This window comes from Histoplasma capsulatum (assembly GCF_000150115.1).
Source record: "Histoplasma capsulatum G186AR genomic scaffold supercont2.12, whole genome shotgun sequence".
Taxonomy (NCBI): Eukaryota; Fungi; Ascomycota; class Eurotiomycetes; order Onygenales; family Ajellomycetaceae; genus Histoplasma; species Histoplasma capsulatum.
Genome location: NW_025544812.1, coordinates 348,917 through 366,033, shown reverse-complemented (window position 1 = coordinate 366,033; position 17,117 = coordinate 348,917). Strand labels below are relative to the sequence as shown.

The window sequence follows — 17,117 nt, the reverse complement described above, 5'->3', positions numbered from 1 at the left end:
TGAACGGCGCCATCCTGATCTTTCTCCTCATTCACCAGCATCTTCAAAACGGCACAATGTACTTCCACAAATAACTCACAGGTAACGTCGTGAGAAGAAAATTGCATTGCCTCGACGAAATCATCGAACGTGAAGGAGTCTAATTGGAGAACCTGGCAATATACATTCAATGTGTTCCACGTTTCGAGCAGAGGTCCCACAGATTCCATCTTGATATTGCCACGCAGTAAACTATCTTCTTGGGGCGACATGTCCAGGTGCTCTGAGTGTTGATCATCAGTTAAGAATTTCAAGGAAGGCCGGAGTTTATCGCTGTGAGAGGGCGGGATATCCAAATCCTCAATCGGGTATTTGATAGGTGGCGGGGGGGGTTGCGGCGGAGGGCCATTTTGGATGACAACGGAAAACGAGTTGGCGCTATCTTCGAGTGCTTGCCAATCTCCATCGTGAGTGCCATCCCCGGAAACAGCAAAAGAATGGTTTTCGTTTAACGCTCGTTGGTATTCCTCATATCGGTCATCCCTCGCCTTCGCAAGCTCCCGCAGTGAAACTTTCGATTTATGTCCCTTGCCAGCAGACTTGAGGTTCGGCCATCGTTGTTTGGAATAAAAGAATCCAAAGAGGCTTTCGTCTTCTTCTTTACCGGCAGCCACGTTAGCTTTCTTCCCTCCGACCCTATTTCCGTATTGCAGATGTTTCGGGACTTCAGTATCGATCCGGTATTCATGGGCGATATGCGGTTTGACCAGCCACGGCGCACCCGTCCACGATTCTCTTGTTACAGTATTCCTGATGAATGAACGCAGCATCTGTTTGGTAAAGATTTTCCTGTCACGGGCCAGGTGTTCATCGTCCAGCAGCGCCTCCTCATTTGGCCGGCTCACCAGTTTTACCAAGTATCTCGACGACGCTCTTCGCTCTATCGAACCATCTTGGTTCATTAATTCTGGGAATCGGGCCTTTTCCCGAACGATGCCCTGCAGGCGGGTTCCGTTGGTTAGGAGGACAGTAACGCGTTCGCCAGGGTAAAAGTCTTGTTTAAAATCCTTTCACAACTCGGTCAGTATAATATGAAGCTTTGACAAGAGAAGGAGATCGGAACAGGCATACTTCGAAGACCTGGTCGACTATTCAAAACACTGAGATTAGTTTCATGGATGGCTTGTGTAAAATAAATAAAATAAAATAAATGATGTCGTACCAAGGCTGTCAATTCGCGAAATAGTTGAAAATTGAACCTTTCGCAAGACCGGTTCCTTCAACGGCTCCGGAAAGGCGCTATTCACTTCGCGTGAACCATCCGTCTGCTGCACAGTTAGCACGATGAACCCTTCAATATCAAAAAAGCAATTGTAGTGCCAAAGTAAAATCAGCGGGCGACGCACTTCACTTCTTAGAGCCTCAAAAAAAGTAAGGGAGGAATGGCCGGTTATTTCGCAGATGAACCGTTTCTATATCCCCGGCATCGACTTGTTTAGCATATCCATTTCCGGTTGAAGCGTCCGGAGAGACAACTCATCAAGATGAAAGTTCTCCGGGAGACAGAGGAAACGCAAGCGAGGAGACTTATTCAGCCCGCAAGGGGGGGGGCGGGAAGGGTCCGTGTAGGTACCTGTTTGTAGAAGTTCATTCTGAACAGGGAGAAACAATCAGCAATTTGCGCCGCGCAAAAGCAATAACGAGAATAGGAAGCTAAAGAACTAAAGTCATATATATATTATGGCACGTACCGATGAAGGAACTGCTGATACTTGGTGAACACTTCATTTGTTTCGGGGATGACCCAGACCTTTATTTCTCGCAAAAACAAAGTTAGAATTTAGACAAAAGTCCGCTGGAGAAATATACATATATATATATATGAATGCGCAGGAGCGGAGGACATACCTCCTCACTATCATCTTCAATGGTTGGTCGCGGGAGGTACTGAACTGGTTTGCGCTTGAAGAGGACCTATAAGAACAAGAATTTGCCGTCCGTTCAGCATAATACATCCTCCGATATCCGGGAACGCGAAAAACCGAGTCGCAGGCGCGGCGCAGACCATACATACCATGTTGTTTGAGTCTGTATCCGCAGGAGGCCCGTCCGGGGGCCAGTGACCAAGAAAACGCAATAGGCCAACAGTCTGTCGGGTCCAGATAGTTCGGGGAAGCAGGTCTGGTCGCAGTCTTGGAGGAGCCTGGATCTAGATAGAGGAGGGAGTACAAGGTCAGTGATTCAAGTTGTTACTTTTCTTTTCTTTTCTTTTTTTTTTTTTTCTCTGGCGTTTATTTTTATTTTTATTCTCCAGTTTTTGGCCGGTGTTCCCGCAGATCTACTTTCTGGAAAAAAGTAGATCTGCCAAGAGAAGGAAACGGCCTATCTCTGGAGGAGGGCACAGGTACAAGGGAAAGCGAAATCAATTGTTGAGAGAGGGTTTTTGAAACACGCGTCTGGCGGGCTATATTATTTTTGCCCTGGCGGCTCTGGGCGGGCTAGGGAGGCCGGCATACCTTTTGCGACACATGGAACGCGTCTAGAACGCAGACTCGGGTAACTTATACAACAATAGCGAGCACAGGCGAGAGTCGGGGAACGGAGGACCGAGATAAGGGATGCGGTGGGTGGAGGTGGTGGAGGTGGAGGTTGGAGGTGAGGTTGGAGTTGGAGAGGAGGAGGAAGGGGAAGGGGAGCAGAAGTTTTCGGCGGCCATTGGCTGGGAGGGGGGAGTGTGGGAGTGTGGGTGTGTGGGTACATATGGGAGGAGGAATCAGCGGCAAGGAGCAGCACACCACGACTACTACGGCTGTTACTACATAGGTGCTGCTGCTGCTGCTGCTGCTGCTGCTTCTACTACTACTACGGCTACTATTCCTGCTGCTGCTGCTGCTGCTACATTTCCAGCACCGTAGTTCGAGGGCAGGCGGGCGTTGGTGCGGATTATTGGGGGAGGCCAAATGAGGAGGCGGACAGTGGCCAGGGCAGAGGGACAGGCACATGGGCCGTGCATCTGGCGGCGGAGGACGGGCTGGCGAAGGGGGAGAGATGAATTACAGGCAGAAAGAAGTTGGACCGTGGCTGAAGAAGTTGAAGTGTGTTGAAGGGAGAATTGCCATCGTCTTCTCTCTGGTGGCTTGGTGGTCCGTCCTCCTCGTCGACATGGCGGGAGGCGTTGCACTCCATATCCACGAACTGAGTATACAGAGTAGATCCATACATACCTCATGCCTCCAGACTGGATGCTCCATTTCCAATCTCTGTTCTTCCATGGACTGTCTCCTGTACCCCCTGCTACCGCCATGCTCCTGCCAGCGTCCAGCCAGCGTCCATCATCCCCCGTCATCCCCCCGTCACCATCGATCTACAGTTAAGATGCATCGAATCTCCCTTTGACGTTCCCGTAATTTTCCACCCCGTACCGTACCGTACCGTCAGTGCATCGGGGGCTGCTGCGCCAAGCCCCACCAGCCATTGAAACAGCGGCCCGCTTCCCTTACATCGGTACTAACGAGGTAACAAGTAACTTACCTTAGTAAGCCAATGAAACCCACAAAAACCTCCCTCCCAAAGGCCCCCCAACCCAACCTGCCTCCACCCGCGCTGCTGCTTATCCCGACGCCTCCACGCTGGCCCCAACCCCCGACAAGCACCATATCTACCCTCGTTCGACGCAGAATCGGCAGCCCTTTCTCGCTGCATGGTTCATGCCTCTGTTTTATACCGTTGTTGCTTTGAACGAGCGCGAGAAATGTGGGAGGGGGAATCCCCGCCAAAACCCCAAACCCCCGTCTCGCATTCCCCTATGCAGCACACACCCCCCCCCCCCCCCCCACCTCCGACGAATGGGGGACGAGAGGACTTAATCACCCCTCAGTCATGAGGTTTGCATTATTGCGCTTTTTGCTTGCTTCCTTCCCTATTAGCAGTTTTTCCTTTAGTAAGATAGATATATGGAGCCCAGTTTTATTATCCATTGTTAGTTATCAGGGTATTTCGCTCTGCTGTAGCTGAAGCTGGATATCGTGCTTTTTGAGGGGTAGGTAGGATCTACAAAATTGCAGTTGCCTGTTGCCTGAAAAGAAAGAGGAAAGCGAGATGGCACGCTGTTTTGTTTATATTATCATCCCTTCATAAGCGTAAATGAAAGAAAGAGTAAAGATAAATGAAGTAAATAAATGGAAATCTCTCCCTCTCTCTCTCTCTCTCTCTCAAAAATCACCCATTGCCAGCCAAACCCAATCCAATCCAATTCCCTCCCCCCCTCCCTACGCAGTAAAATAAACAACCATAAACCCCACCCAGCTCCCCACCACCCCCAGCGCCGCATACGAACTCGTAAACATCAGCGGCAAAAACTCATACCGCCCCCCGCCAAACACCACCCCATGCACAAACGAGCAGTACACGACCAGCGGGATCGCCACGCTGTCGTACAGGATCGAGAACCGATCCAGCAGGAACACGCGCGGCCGCACCGGCGCCGGCGCCAGCCGCTCGAACGCAGACAGCACCAGCACCAGCCAGAACACCGTGTAGACGATCTTGAGCGGGGACTCGGCGGCCGTGAAGAGCAGCGGGAACAGCGACACGTGGCCCGCCACCGCGAGCGGGCGGAAGGCGCTGAAGAAGCGCCGGTCCCGGAGCGCCAGCAGGCTGAAGGGGATGAGCACGAGCAGGATCGCCTTCTCGTGCACGTGCCAGCCGAAGAGGAACGCCGCGTAGCCGCAGAGCGTCACGGCGCCGAGAAAGGTGTCCCAGTCTGGCTGGAGCCAGAGCTTGGCGAGGCAGAGCTGTTGCGGGGCTGGCAGTTAGTACTCTAGGCAGTATAGTGGGGAGGGGATTAGCATTTGCCATGTTACTTACGAGTTGGAAGAGGAGGGTCAGGGTGAAGGTGTGTTCTTTGGTCACTTCGGGGAGCACGGCGAAGGAGGTGTCTCCCACAAGCCCCCTAGTGACGCTTCCCAACGCACTTGAATCAACTTTGAGGCCAAGATGTGGTGCGACTGGGTTATGGGATAGGAGTTTGTTTGTTAGATTCTTGGTTTTCTCCGGGATCCAGGCGCATGGGCAATATAAAACAAAAACAAAAAACACCAAATACCTAAAATAAGCACCCGATCCACGAACGAGTACATAGCCCATACATTCGGCGCCCAATACGCATGGCACAGCCCACGCGAGAACGGAAACAGTCGGGCCTTCAGCTGGCCCAGCTGACCCCAGTAGAAAAAGGGTCCAAACGCAGCGCCAAAAACGCCCAACACCCCGACGCCCAGCTTGAAAATGTTGCCGAATCTGGGACGGAAGATCGACGGCGACCTGGGGTGCAGGCAGTAGACCCGGAGGAGGTAGACGAAATACGCCAGTGAGAGATAGAGGTAGATATGCTTCAGGCAGAGGAGGATGGCAAATGTGATCCCGCTGTAGAGGAGGGTGGATTGCTTGCGGGCCTGGACGAGCGAGAGGATCAGAAGCCCGTAGAGGAATCCGTTGTATTGGAAATGGATGTGGTCGATGATGAGAAGGCCGGGGGATAGGAGGATGGAGAGCGCGGCTGCATGCGCGAGCCGTTTGCTCCCCACTTCCACCGATTGGATATATCTGCGCGTGCGTGTAATTTCGGGAAGAGTCAGAGTTAATCGCCTCACCGTTCCCCTATATTTCTTTTTTCAAAAGGAAGAAAGAAAGAATATATATATATATATATATATATGGAGAAACGCACCGATGAAGTGCATATACAAGAACAAACTCCAGCGCAATGACAGAGCATCTCTGGAAATAAACCGTCTGCCAGGAGTCATAGTTGAGATTGTCCACTTTCAGCATCGCCGGATCAACAAGGACGGCCACTTGCGAGAGCAGCCACTCCAGCACACCGAAAAACGGTGGGTAGTCGAGTGTCCATTCGGAAGTTTTCTGGGTTCCAGATGTCAGTCTCATATATCCCAATATAAAAGACAAGTAGCAGTAAAGGAGATGAACCACAAACCTCGTAGTACCACTTGTCCACAGGGAGAGAATGCGTGATCGCCAGCCAATTACGGTGGACTTCAAAATCAGTGGACTTACTACAAAAATCTACCCGTTAGCTCAGCTTCTTGTTTCTCAATTATCGTCTATTTGAGGCATTCAACTTCTCATTGTAGATCTTTTTGATCAGTACAAGGAAGCCTCAACATACTACGCTGGAAAAAGGGTGACCTTGAACGCGGTAGCAACAATAGCGCATTGCGCCAGCGAGGGGTAAAAGTTAGCCATAGGACATGATTGTGAATGGATGGCGCAAGGTCAAGAATGATTATTCACAAAATCAGGAACAGAACACTTCGGTACTTAACCTGTCCGCTTGAGCTACGTTCAACTCCCAGCCGAAGTCGAAGCTCTTCTAGTTTCAAGCTCGGATGTTTGCTGTGTTTGAATCGTTGCTTCTTGGCAAAACAACTAGGTCACATGATGCTGCCAGGGGAGCTCCACCTTGGCATGTTTGGCCTGTTTGGCCTGTTTGGCCTGTTTGGCTGCGCACAACAAAGCCCCTGAGCGTGGAAGGACAAGCTGGCCGGAATAGTTGAAAAGAAAACTGCCGGAGCTGTCGACGAGCACTATGATAGCAAGTACTACATACCGAATAATTAATGTATCCCTCTAAACGCGGTAATGAGGAATAAGATCACATGGTAGATCAGCTTCCAATTAGCAGTTTCTGTCGGACCTGACTCCATACACTGATTTTCTTCATTTTGCGCTGTTACCGTACAGCTGCCCAGCTACGTCTAACCATAGAATCGCAGAACCTGTATATATAACTCAGGTTTCTGTCGTCGTGAGGGGGAGGGATAATACAGGCTGTTGGGATTCCTGTGTTTCGCCGTTTTTTTTTTTTTTTTATTTTTTCCTTTTTGGCACTTTCTTGTCCTAATAACCTCATTGATTGTGTCTGCCATTGACGGAGATCCCTAATATCATATCCCATATCCTGCTCCGTATATCCACAATGGTTCGACCATGGGGTATCACAAAATTCCTGGCCCTCGCTTGCGCATTTGTATCAGTTTCCCAGGCAAATTCCATTGTGGAAAAAGCAAGTTTTGGGCACAATGGGAAGTATGTTCACACTGCCGCCTTCCAAGGCCGGTTTCCCTGTTTGGATATCAAACAAAGCCACTTTCTGACAGCGACGTGCGTCTAGGATATCGGCAGACAAGCATGTAATCCCCGGCTGGCAGCTGTCTGGGACGGGGCATACTCCTCACAAGGTATGATTCAGCTCCATTCTGGACAGGGTTTACTGAATATAGCGCATTGATACGGCTGTATCTAACCATGCTCCAGCTGTCGGATCGAGTGATTTTGACCCCCCCATATACCGGTAACAAACGGGGATCGCTGTGGTCCGAACAACCGTAAGTATATATCCTTTTCTTGTTTGACTCCGAAAAGCTTGGGAGGGAGATATTAACTTGGTGGGAAGGTTTGACGGATCCGAATGGATAGTCGATTTTGATTTCAGATCCAACGGCGCAGAGAGGGGAGGCGGAAATCTCCAGCTCTGGTACGTCAAGGATGGACTGTCCAAAATCTCAACGGCAAGCGTATACACTGCTGGCCGGTTTGATGGGTTCGTCCTTGTAATTGATGTACCGAACGGAAGAGTAAGTCTTGAGGGTCCCAGAGATCTGTACAGGATCCAGCGCTTCGCCGCTGATGCGAATCGCCTTGTTGACTGCGACTTTGTTTTCTAGGGCGGAAGCGTCCGGGGCTTTTTAAATGACGGCACCACAGATTATAACAGCGCAAATGTCGACGGCCTAGCATTTGGGCATTGTGACTACTCATATCGGAATCTCGGACGACTCTCACACATTCAAATCAAACAAACAAAATCAACATTTGAGGTTCTGACTGATGGGAAGCCCTGCTTTTCAACAGACAAGGCGGGTTCCCGAACTTCATTTTGTATCCTCCGTTTATATTCAACTAACAGTTATACAGGTATTTGTTCCGCCGGGTAACAATTTTGGAATCACAGCCGCGTCGGCAGAGAATCCGGATTCTTTCGAAGTCTTCAAGTTTGTCTTGAGCATTCCAGACACCACTGCTCCGGGCGGCCAGCCATACCAACATCGGCCTTATGAGAACCAGCAAATCCCAAATAACAACAACAACAACAACAACAACAACAACAACAACCAAAACCCAATCCAGCAACAAGTGACCGGCGCTGGCGGCAACGGCATTGATAACCGGCTCAATGACTTGCAAAACCGTCTGCAAGGGCTAGTAGGAACTGCGGACCGACTTCTGACTGAAATCCAGTCACTATCCAGAAAAGTCGACGAGCGTCACCAGGACACCTTGCAAAAACTAACTGCAAATCGTGATCAGGTGGGTCAAATGGAGCAACGGATGCAGCGCATTGAGAACATGCTCCAGGCCGTGCAGAAGGGCGTGACAGACTCCGACCTCAAGAATCAGTTGCACAGGCTGCAGGATGCCTTGAAGACATCACACACGGGAGTGATCGAGCAACTCCAATCGACTTCACATCGTACGTATATACCTGTCCTTTTGTCGCCTTTTGTCGCGTTAAGGAAATATTCTTTCGCATTTTATTCTCGGTCTGCGGGAACCACCCAAAAGAAAACGCCAAAGCTAACCATACAAAAACCATTCTTAGAGATACTCTCCTCCAAGCCGCGAATGGGATTCTTCATCTTCCTAATAGTTGTGTGCCAACTTGGACTTGCCGCTTCGTATATCGTGTACAAACGGCGTCGCGCAAATATGCCCAAAAAGTTCCTTTAAGGTGGATGGAATATCCGTTGCATACCTAACATTCTACCCCTACAGGAAAAGATGAGAAAGAGGGAGAAAGAAAAAGAAAAGATTTGTCCAAATGCTTAAATATCTGACTGAAATACCAACAAATACAGCAAAAATTAAGACATGACGACGTGAGAAATATAAAGAAAGAATGATATCCACTATCACCACAAGGATCAAAGACGATTATTTAAACCGAGATAAAATGGGAAAAGGGTAAGGAATGAAAAGATATAAGGAAACAAAGTCCGTGAAATGATACACTTATCCATATACCTCCTTCTCTCACCAGCTATTTCCCCATCTTTGGTTGGCAAATGATTTGCCCATTATTTATCTATTATACTCCTCTTTACATTTTCCCCTTGCTATCTATCATCTTGTACCAAGTTGACCTGCTTCACGTTTCGGTTCTGTTTTATTCCCATATACTAACCCTTCCTTGTTGGCGGTATTTTCCATCTTGCATCCAGTTTGTAAGTGAGCTCGAAAGATTTTGTCCAGCTTATTGCTTCCTTCCTCACTTTCGTCCTCCTCCCTTCTTTTGAAATTTCCCAGTCATGTTTTCCACTTGTTTTTCATTCCTGTTTTCCCTTTCTGGCTTTACTTTTCAACTTCCTATCTTTCCATAGATATATACGCCTGCTATGTTTTGCGCCCTGATCTCTATCCTCTATGAATGTGTTCCCTCATAATCATCATGATTACTCTCGATCTCCCTTCCACTCGATATCAAAATGTCCCTATTATCGTTGTACCGGGTCGCTTCATCTCCGCCGCGTCCATCGGACTAAAAATAAAATCAAAAATAAGCAACTAACCCCCTCGTTCATCTCCAAATACCGTCTCGGACCAGCCGGATACTTTCTGAGAAGAAGGGGTCAAGGGTTTGAGAAGCCCTGCAGCAAAATAAAGAGGAGGGAGGTACATAGCGAGGGGACAAAATAACTCCCAGGACACTTAACATCCTCATCGGACGCCTAAGCATGGCCTCTCTCCCTCCCTCCCGTCCCCCGCGAGTATATATATAAAACAGAAGTAAAAGTGAAAGGAAAAGTAAAAGTCCAGTCGTCGAGGGGTTTCAAAGCTAAAATAAACCTAAATACACACTTCACACATGTTTTGACTACTAAACTGGTCATATTCATGTTCTTCGGGCAACTTCCAGGGCAAATTTGTCCATACCTCCTCCACGTGTAAAAGTTCTTCACTGTGACGCAATTATCATTCGGGGGGTGTTTGTTTGTTGTTGTATTTAACTATGCGACGGGGATGAATAAAGACGTCTGAACTCTGAAAAATTTCAACCCATGCTTCCACTAGTTACCCTAAAGCTGGAATTAGTTAGAGACATCCAGCGTAAACCGACAAAAAATAAACCCTCGGCAGGAAAAGTTACTGTACATACTCATCCATTATCAAACTCTAAAGTGGAACAACAGGGCCTCGGGAAAAAAAATCCTTGTTGCAGAAACATCCATCCATCCAGACCACCAAGTTAAGTTACTTTTTTGCCCTTTTTTTTGTGTGAGGGAACTCCATTTCTGAATAACTTCGAACCTCCTAACTTATCTTCTTACATATCCTTCAAACTGGCTCAAAGTTTGAAAACCCACTGAAAAAAGCCCGGCCCGGATTCATGCCCCCACCTGTATTCAAACGCTTTATTTTATTATTGAACGAATAAGCAAGAAAAAAAAAAAAAAAAGGAGTGCAGATTGATTGTATCCGGATAGAAAGACGTGTTTTCTCTATTCTTCATCCTTCTTCCGTTGCACGGTTCGGCGCCTGGGTTCGTTCTGGCGTCCTGTTCGCTAATATACATTAAAAAGAAAAAGGTATTGAAAAAGAAGAAAAAAACCAACAGCAGCAAATAACAATGGTAGTAAGCCGCCCCCCCCCGGTTTATAAGAAAGCAAACAGTAGAAGAAACAGCAGCAGGGGCCAGATGAAATAGCAAAGCATTTCCGGAGTCACGCAAAACGTGTATACATGACGAAGACGAAGACGATGATGAAAACGATGATGTTCCCCAGAAACAAAGATACAATCTATCTCCACCTGGCGAGTCGCTGACTCGTGGATGGTTGAAAGAGCGTTGAGCGAGACCACGATAATAGGGGGTGGGGGGTGAATCTAAGAGGAGGCGGGAAACAGGAGGCATCAATGTATTAATCAAACCATCCCAACCACCCCCACCCAAAACATGTTTAGAGATGCTCCTCGCCGCTGGAAACAAGGGCACACAGGCTTTACAAGAACAGAATTCCAAACAACTCCTCAACCCCAAGAGGCCAGTCCGGTCCTCCCACAAACACCACACGGGATAGGTAAACACCGATTTTGTAAATAAAACAAGGGCATGAATTAAAAAAAAAACTCCCGTGTCGACAAAACGACTTTTCTTACTCCGGACCCAATGCATTGAAATGTAAAAAAAAAGAAGAAGAAATAAAAAGGAGATCGAAAACAACAAAAGTAAATAAAACAAATCGCTCTGCCCTGCTCAATCTAGTTTATACAATGGAATAAGCTCCACACGAGCAATAAAAAAATTGTGAAAATACAATAAAGTAAAAACATGAGATATATTCAGTCGTAAAGCGCGGCGGCGACAAAAGAAAGAAAAAGGAAAAAAAAAAAAAGGCGAGGGGCGGCCAGCGTATGATATCATCGGAATCTCTTCATGAATTCGGGCAGATCATTTAATGAGACCCGGGAAACACAGAATCTCAAATCTTCGAAAGCGGCGCCGCCTATCGTTCCCTCACGGGTGCCAGACAAATAACATTGATGTGTCGTAAGAGTGGCATTGGCGGGGCTCCGAGGTAGCAGCTGAGACAAATATTTGAAACTTTTTTTACCCTCCCCCTGTCAAAAAGGGTAAAAAAAAGGCTGTCAAAAATTTACAGCGAACCGCACCACCAATACCAACCATAGCCGCGTATACCGGACCCGTACGGAGAAGCGAGAAGGTTTTGTTTCGAACTGCGCCTAGCACGAGGGCATTGACTAAGATGCGAGTCGCGGGAACGAATTAAGGTAAAAAATGCAGCGAGGTACCAACACCGAGATTCTGGGAGGGATATGTTTCTGGATATATCCTTTCATATATCAAGACAAAAACACATGGCCCTTGGGTGGTCAATCAAGGGTGGCGCGCTACGCTCTTCAAGACCTGTAACCTCAACACATGGGGTATCGAGACCGTATCACTCGATGCTAAACTACCCAACTTTCCTCAGCTCTCGGGACAAAAGGATCCGAAGACCCCCGTCCGTACACCTCGTGGCGGGTGCACCGTGTAAAAAAAAGAGAGCGAGTACTAGCTGAGCAGTAGCAAACAACTCACCTCCACCATCTTTCCTCAGTTCTCAGGACAAATGATCCGAGGATCCCGTCCGTACACCTCGTGGTGGGCGCACCGTAGAATAGAGAACGAGTACTAACTAGTAAGAAGATGCTAACGCGCCAACATTCCCAACCTTCTAAAGCAAAGAGGGGGCCCGAGGACCCTCTCGAGCGAGAGAAGCGGTACTAGTTAGTGGTAGCGGAGTCCGAGGTCAACGCCTGGATGCGTTGATTGGCCAGGTCCTGGATGGCCCGGAGAAGACTGATTTCGTCAGTGTCCTTGCGAGCGCTCTCCGGAACGTTCGCAAGGAGCTGGTTGACCAGCTGTGCAGCCCGCTCAGGGTACGCGAGCGCAGCCGACTGAGTGACTGCCGCCATGCCCCCGAGGGCGATAACAGCGTCGCGCTCAGCCGGTGCCAAGAGGGACAAAGCGGCATCTGCATCCGCATCCGTATTGTTCCCCAAGTTCTGAGCCCCTGAAACCATGACAGCTTCCTGGGTAGAACCGTTGGAGGATACAGTGTCCTCCGCACCCTGAGCGTTCGAAACACGCCCCGGCGCCACCGGAGTGGCTGTAACCCGGACGGTTCGAGCCGCAGCGGCCTTAATAGCCGCTAGAGCCTGGGCTTCCGCATAACCGCTAGAAAACATATCAGCAAAGTCTTACACACACACACACACACAAAAAAAAAACGAATGAAAGAAATGAAAATGAAAATGAAGAGCCCAAAAAAAATATGGGAAGGTATTTATATATGGGAGTTAAGGGGTAGCATACCGTTTAACGCGACTGACGAAATCCATAATTACGCCGCGTTCCGGCACACGATACACGGCCCCAGCTATCTCTTGCTCGCTGAAGCGCTCCGCCTCGCTGTCGCTGGGCAAGATTTCGATGTCGATGAACTTCGGGTTGCGCGGGCGACGAATCTGTGCGAAACGTCCCCCCCCGAGGCCACCTAGGCTAGCCAGGTCGTGATCGATGTGGTTCGGGCATTTCCAATGAAGGGCCCGGTTCTCGCTCCCGGGCACCTGTGGGGGCGGATTGGACCGCGGCGGGTCGAGACAATCCAAATGCCACGAACAAGGACAGTAGTCGCACTGGATGATTGGCCGACGCCCGTTGGACGTCAGGCCGCACCTAATGCAGGTGATGAGCCTTCCCTTGGCATCAGTAAGCCTTAATAAGGCGTTACGGTCCTCGGGACGACCCGTGCGATTCCCTCGAGTGCGACTACCGCCTTTCGGAAGAATGGGGACTGCTTTGTACGCCCCATCTTCACCCGTTTTTGCTCCCGCGAAGAATTCGCGGATCTCGGGTGGTAGCTCGTAGTTCTTCGGTGGCATGTTCTCCACCGTTTCTATCAAGGGGCCCAACGTCCCCTTTACCCTACAAGTAGGGCAGAACCACTGTCCCTCAGGTGGTGATTTGGGATCCATGGGCGGCGCCAAGCATTCGAAATGGAACGAGTCAATGCATCCGTCACAACACAGAAGCTGGCCACTACCGTTACACAGACGACAAAAATCGATGTTATCGATTTCATCCGGCGGCCTTTGAAGGCGAAAAATGAAGGAGTATATTAGCATGAAGATAGAAACTGTTAAAAAAAAAAAAAACCACACCTAACATATGGTAAAAGGGGTTAAAAACATATGGAAACACTTACGCTGCCGATTTCCGTGTTCTCTTGGGAGGTTTTTGTGGAATGGCGGGAGCAACTTCAACTTCGTCTCCACTTTCACTCAACTCGAATATCTCTCTTGATCTTTTGCTGCTGGTTGAAGGTACTGGCTGCGGTGAGGGAGAAGCGGTCTCAATAGTGACAGGGGTTCTGGAAGGTCGGATGTGGCTTTCTGGGACAGGAAAATCGTTAAAGGTCTTTCTCAACGCCAAACGCTTAGCTGCAAGAACTTCGTCCGAGTACTCTAGATCGTCCATTCTCTTGCGTTTTCGAGTATCAGCGTCTTCTAAGGATGGGAAAACGGATTGAGACCTCGCAGGAACGGAACGCTTCTTTCCCTTGGCGTGTGGTCCCGTCGCTCGTCGTCCTTTGCGTTTGTGAGGAACCGAATTGGCTGCACGACCGGAAGTCATTGCAGGGGCGAAGGTTTCGGCATCAAGTGATTTTGCGGAGGAGAGTGATGACGAGGTACTAGCAGAAGACTGGGTACGTGTCATCGCAATAGCTTCATGGGTGGAATGTTTGCTTCGATCTTTTCTGACCGCATCTCGCATGACAGTCTGGAAGCGTGATTTCTCATGGGGGCCAGCCTCCTTGCTGAATGCACCCTCCAGAACAGCGAAAAGAAATTGATCCTTAGCAGTAGCATCCCTGATCTGTTTTAGGCCGTTGGCAACTTTTATATCCTTAAGCTCCTCCGCACGAGCGATGGCTGCGTCAACAACTTTTAGGATCGTTTCTTGTGGATATTTCAACGTAGGAGGTGTGGAGAGTAAAGTCGGTGTAAGTGGATGTAAAGTCGGTGTAAGTGGATGACCGTTAACGGGTGCGATCTCCGGTTCTATGCTGTTGTTCCCCATTGTAGAGCGCGTAGGACTTAGGCTTTTCTCTCCATTCGGAAGGGATGGAAACCCACTCTGCATGAATGGGCTTTCTGGTGGCCCAGGCTCATCCGCAGAAGTCGAGGCAGTTCCCGGTCTGTAGTCACCCGTGGGAGTTGATTTTGCAGATTTAGTGCCGTTGTTCTTGGCGGGAATCGGGGTGGAAGATTTCGCGGTAGGCATGAGACCGAGTCGTCGACGTACACTGATCGACGGAAGAACTCCTAAGGGGGTAGTGCTAGCGAGGTGATAAGTCTTCTCCCCCTTCTTGGAATCGAATTTGTAGCTTGGAGTTGGCGGGGGTAATTCAGGCTCAACCCACGGCTCATCCCACCGCGAGGACGGCAACTGAGCGCCAGATAGTGTCGTTGTTTGGCCTGTGAGCTGCTGATCTGAATATGGTGAGGTGGTCTTTGTCTCCTGACCTAGCGGGGACTCCTGAGACAAATCCGTAGCGCCACGTGCGTTGTGGGCAGATTTTCGTTGTTTCCTAGGCCTTGTCGCCTCTGAGACGGATGAAGAATGAAATAGTGAAGACGTATCTAGAGGAGTGGAGGGACGGGAGGCGTTGCGGGAAGGGGCGCGGGAAGAACGGGTTTTAGGAGCCATTTATTTGCTGTTCCAAAAACTGCACGACTCGCGACGAGGCTTCTTGGGCTGCGCAACGGGAGTTAGTTCAGGGACGCAGAAATAAACAAAGCGGGGGAACGTACAGAATAGAAATCCCTAAGCTAGCCACAGCAAAATGGCTTGGTGCTAGGGAATCGTGGAGTGGCCAGCGCCTGGCGGGTTGTTGGGCGGGAGAGGGAGGAAGTAGTAAGGAACAAGCTGGTGGAAAGGCCAAAGGTTGACGCGGGATTTGGACAGCCAAGCCACACACTCCCGGGGACTCAGGGAGCAGCCAACAACACCCACGGCGGGACAACACCAAAAAACACGTCAACCACAACCTGCTGGTTCCGGGCCTGAAAAGCCGTGTGGTGGTAGATCGTATCGCGAAACAGAGGCTGGATTATATTATTTTGTGGATTTTGGTGTTCTGGGGGCCTGCTTGGAGGTATAGTGTTTCGTCAGGGGCTCTCAACTCCGGGTGTGAAAAAGGGTGCATGCAGATTTGACAAGACTTGGGAGGTCAAAAAAAAAAAAGAATCCCTGTGGCAGTTGGAATTACCGATGCATCCAGTTGTACCCCGGTTTTCTTCTAGATGATCGATGGTTTTGAGGAAGAGACCAGAAAGGAGTGTATGGTGATGGCAAACCAGAGAAAGCGTGCAATGTGGCGCCTAACAGATAAGGGAGAGAGGTGGTTACTTCAAAGGTGGGATGACAGGGGGATCTCTCGTGCCAGGAGCTCACGGAGGATGAAAACCCAGGCTGCAAAGGAAATGGGATATTTTAACAGGCACCACGCTCGTAGGCAGAGAAGTTCTGATGGCAACCCTTGGACGGCGTAGAGTTTTGGTGCAAGATGTGTGTGGGAAAAAAAGAAAAAAAAAGGGGATGGCTAATGTAAGCGCGACAAAGGGCGTGGACTTGTTTTTTTTTGTTTTGGTGGAAAAGGAAACACGAGAGAGAAAAAGAAGAGAGAAAGCCAGAGAAGAGAGCTGCAGACACGAGATATCTTGATTGATTGAGGAGGACTTGAAGCTGCGGAGGACAAGCTGAAGGGGGAGCAAGGCGCGTAACTAACTGCTGCTCAGGGATGTCTGCAGAAACAGAGGAACAGGAGACAAGTTGACAGGGAAAGGAGATTGATGATTGGAGATATCTGGAGAAGAGAAGAGAATCGAACAAGGGACATAGATTGAGAAAGGGAGAGAAGATGCAGCGTTGAAGTTGGAAGTTGACGCAGAAGGACGGAGGGCAAAGGGAAAAAGGGAAAAAGGGAAAAAGGGAGACTTCCAAGAGCCTAAAGGGGTTGGACAACACGACGGCAACTCCCACGGCCCAACAACACAACACAGTCACTGGCAGAGCAACACGATCCAGGGACGGGAGCGGGATCACGGTCCGGGTCAATACAACTACAACACTCCAAGCACAAGGGAGAGAGGGGTTGCCCCCATTCACTTCATCCTCAGCAACAAAGACTGTGATGCGCCCGGGTGAAGGGAGGGGAGACTCGTCCATTGAATTTCTCCCATCAACGCCTTCTTTCACCAGTGATGCGGGGAAGCACTGTAACTATTTTCATTCGTATATATGTATAGATGCGTCAGTTGAGCGGGTGTGTTATATCTAGTCTCTTCCATCCTTCTTTTCACGTATTTCGATATTCTTTTGCTGTCCAATCCAGCTCGCCCCTCCACACAGGGCCAACCAAAGACGTCACATAACAACTTCAAGAGAAGCTGTGTAAGCCACAAAAAAAGAGAGAAAGAGATTAAAAAAAGAA

General features: G+C 49.3%; 6 protein-coding genes across 6 annotated transcripts in view; 2 read left to right on the top strand and 4 right to left on the bottom strand.

The window, feature by feature from the left end:
• The window catches only part of HCBG_07450 (DDT domain-containing protein), a gene marked incomplete at both ends in the record, with an annotated part of 4,331 nt that extends 1,822 nt beyond the window's left edge, over positions 1-2,509 (bottom strand). Inside the window, 8 exons of the mRNA XM_045434499.1 lie at positions 80-1,033; positions 1,202-1,304; positions 1,386-1,451; positions 1,613-1,631; positions 1,731-1,789; positions 1,888-1,953; positions 2,050-2,188; positions 2,496-2,509. Coding sequence (XP_045284706.1) covers positions 80-1,033; positions 1,202-1,304; positions 1,386-1,451; positions 1,613-1,631; positions 1,731-1,789; positions 1,888-1,953; positions 2,050-2,188; positions 2,496-2,509 — 1,420 coding nt within the window. The remainder of the gene's footprint in view (positions 1-79; positions 1,034-1,201; positions 1,305-1,385; positions 1,452-1,612; positions 1,632-1,730; positions 1,790-1,887; positions 1,954-2,049; positions 2,189-2,495) is intronic.
• Positions 2,510-2,794: 285 nt separating this feature from the next.
• HCBG_07449 (uncharacterized protein) lies at positions 2,795-3,681 on the bottom strand (the record flags this gene model as incomplete). Its single annotated transcript, XM_045434498.1, has 2 exons — positions 2,795-3,343; positions 3,511-3,681. 2 exons carry the CDS (start codon positions 3,679-3,681, stop codon positions 2,795-2,797), a joined length of 720 nt encoding a protein of 239 aa, XP_045284705.1.
• A 566-nt stretch (positions 3,682-4,247) lies between these two features.
• HCBG_07448 (glucosyltransferase Alg8) lies at positions 4,248-6,319 on the bottom strand (the record flags this gene model as incomplete). Its single annotated transcript, XM_045434497.1, has 6 exons — positions 4,248-4,772; positions 4,846-4,985; positions 5,084-5,583; positions 5,708-5,901; positions 5,975-6,053; positions 6,167-6,319. The coding sequence occupies 6 exons, from the start codon at positions 6,241-6,243 to the stop codon at positions 4,248-4,250; spliced, it is 1,515 nt and encodes a 504-aa protein (XP_045284704.1).
• Positions 6,320-6,976: 657 nt separating this feature from the next.
• HCBG_07447 (uncharacterized protein) lies at positions 6,977-9,623 on the top strand (the record flags this gene model as incomplete). Its single annotated transcript, XM_045434496.1, has 7 exons — positions 6,977-7,086; positions 7,172-7,238; positions 7,315-7,385; positions 7,454-7,634; positions 7,725-7,877; positions 8,188-8,530; positions 8,660-9,623. 7 exons carry the CDS (start codon positions 6,977-6,979, stop codon positions 8,785-8,787), a joined length of 1,053 nt encoding a protein of 350 aa, XP_045284703.1.
• A 2,719-nt stretch (positions 9,624-12,342) lies between these two features.
• On the bottom strand, positions 12,343-15,331 carry HCBG_07446 (nucleus protein; the record flags this gene model as incomplete). Its single annotated transcript, XM_045434495.1, has 3 exons — positions 12,343-12,796; positions 12,935-13,711; positions 13,827-15,331. The coding sequence occupies 3 exons, from the start codon at positions 15,329-15,331 to the stop codon at positions 12,343-12,345; spliced, it is 2,736 nt and encodes a 911-aa protein (XP_045284702.1).
• Positions 15,332-15,927: 596 nt separating this feature from the next.
• On the top strand, positions 15,928-16,831 carry HCBG_07445 (uncharacterized protein; the record flags this gene model as incomplete). The annotated part of the gene is made up of 3 exons (XM_045434494.1): positions 15,928-16,040; positions 16,435-16,455; positions 16,600-16,831. 3 exons carry the CDS (start codon positions 15,928-15,930, stop codon positions 16,829-16,831), a joined length of 366 nt encoding a protein of 121 aa, XP_045284701.1.
• Between the last annotated feature and the right edge of the window lie 286 nt (positions 16,832-17,117).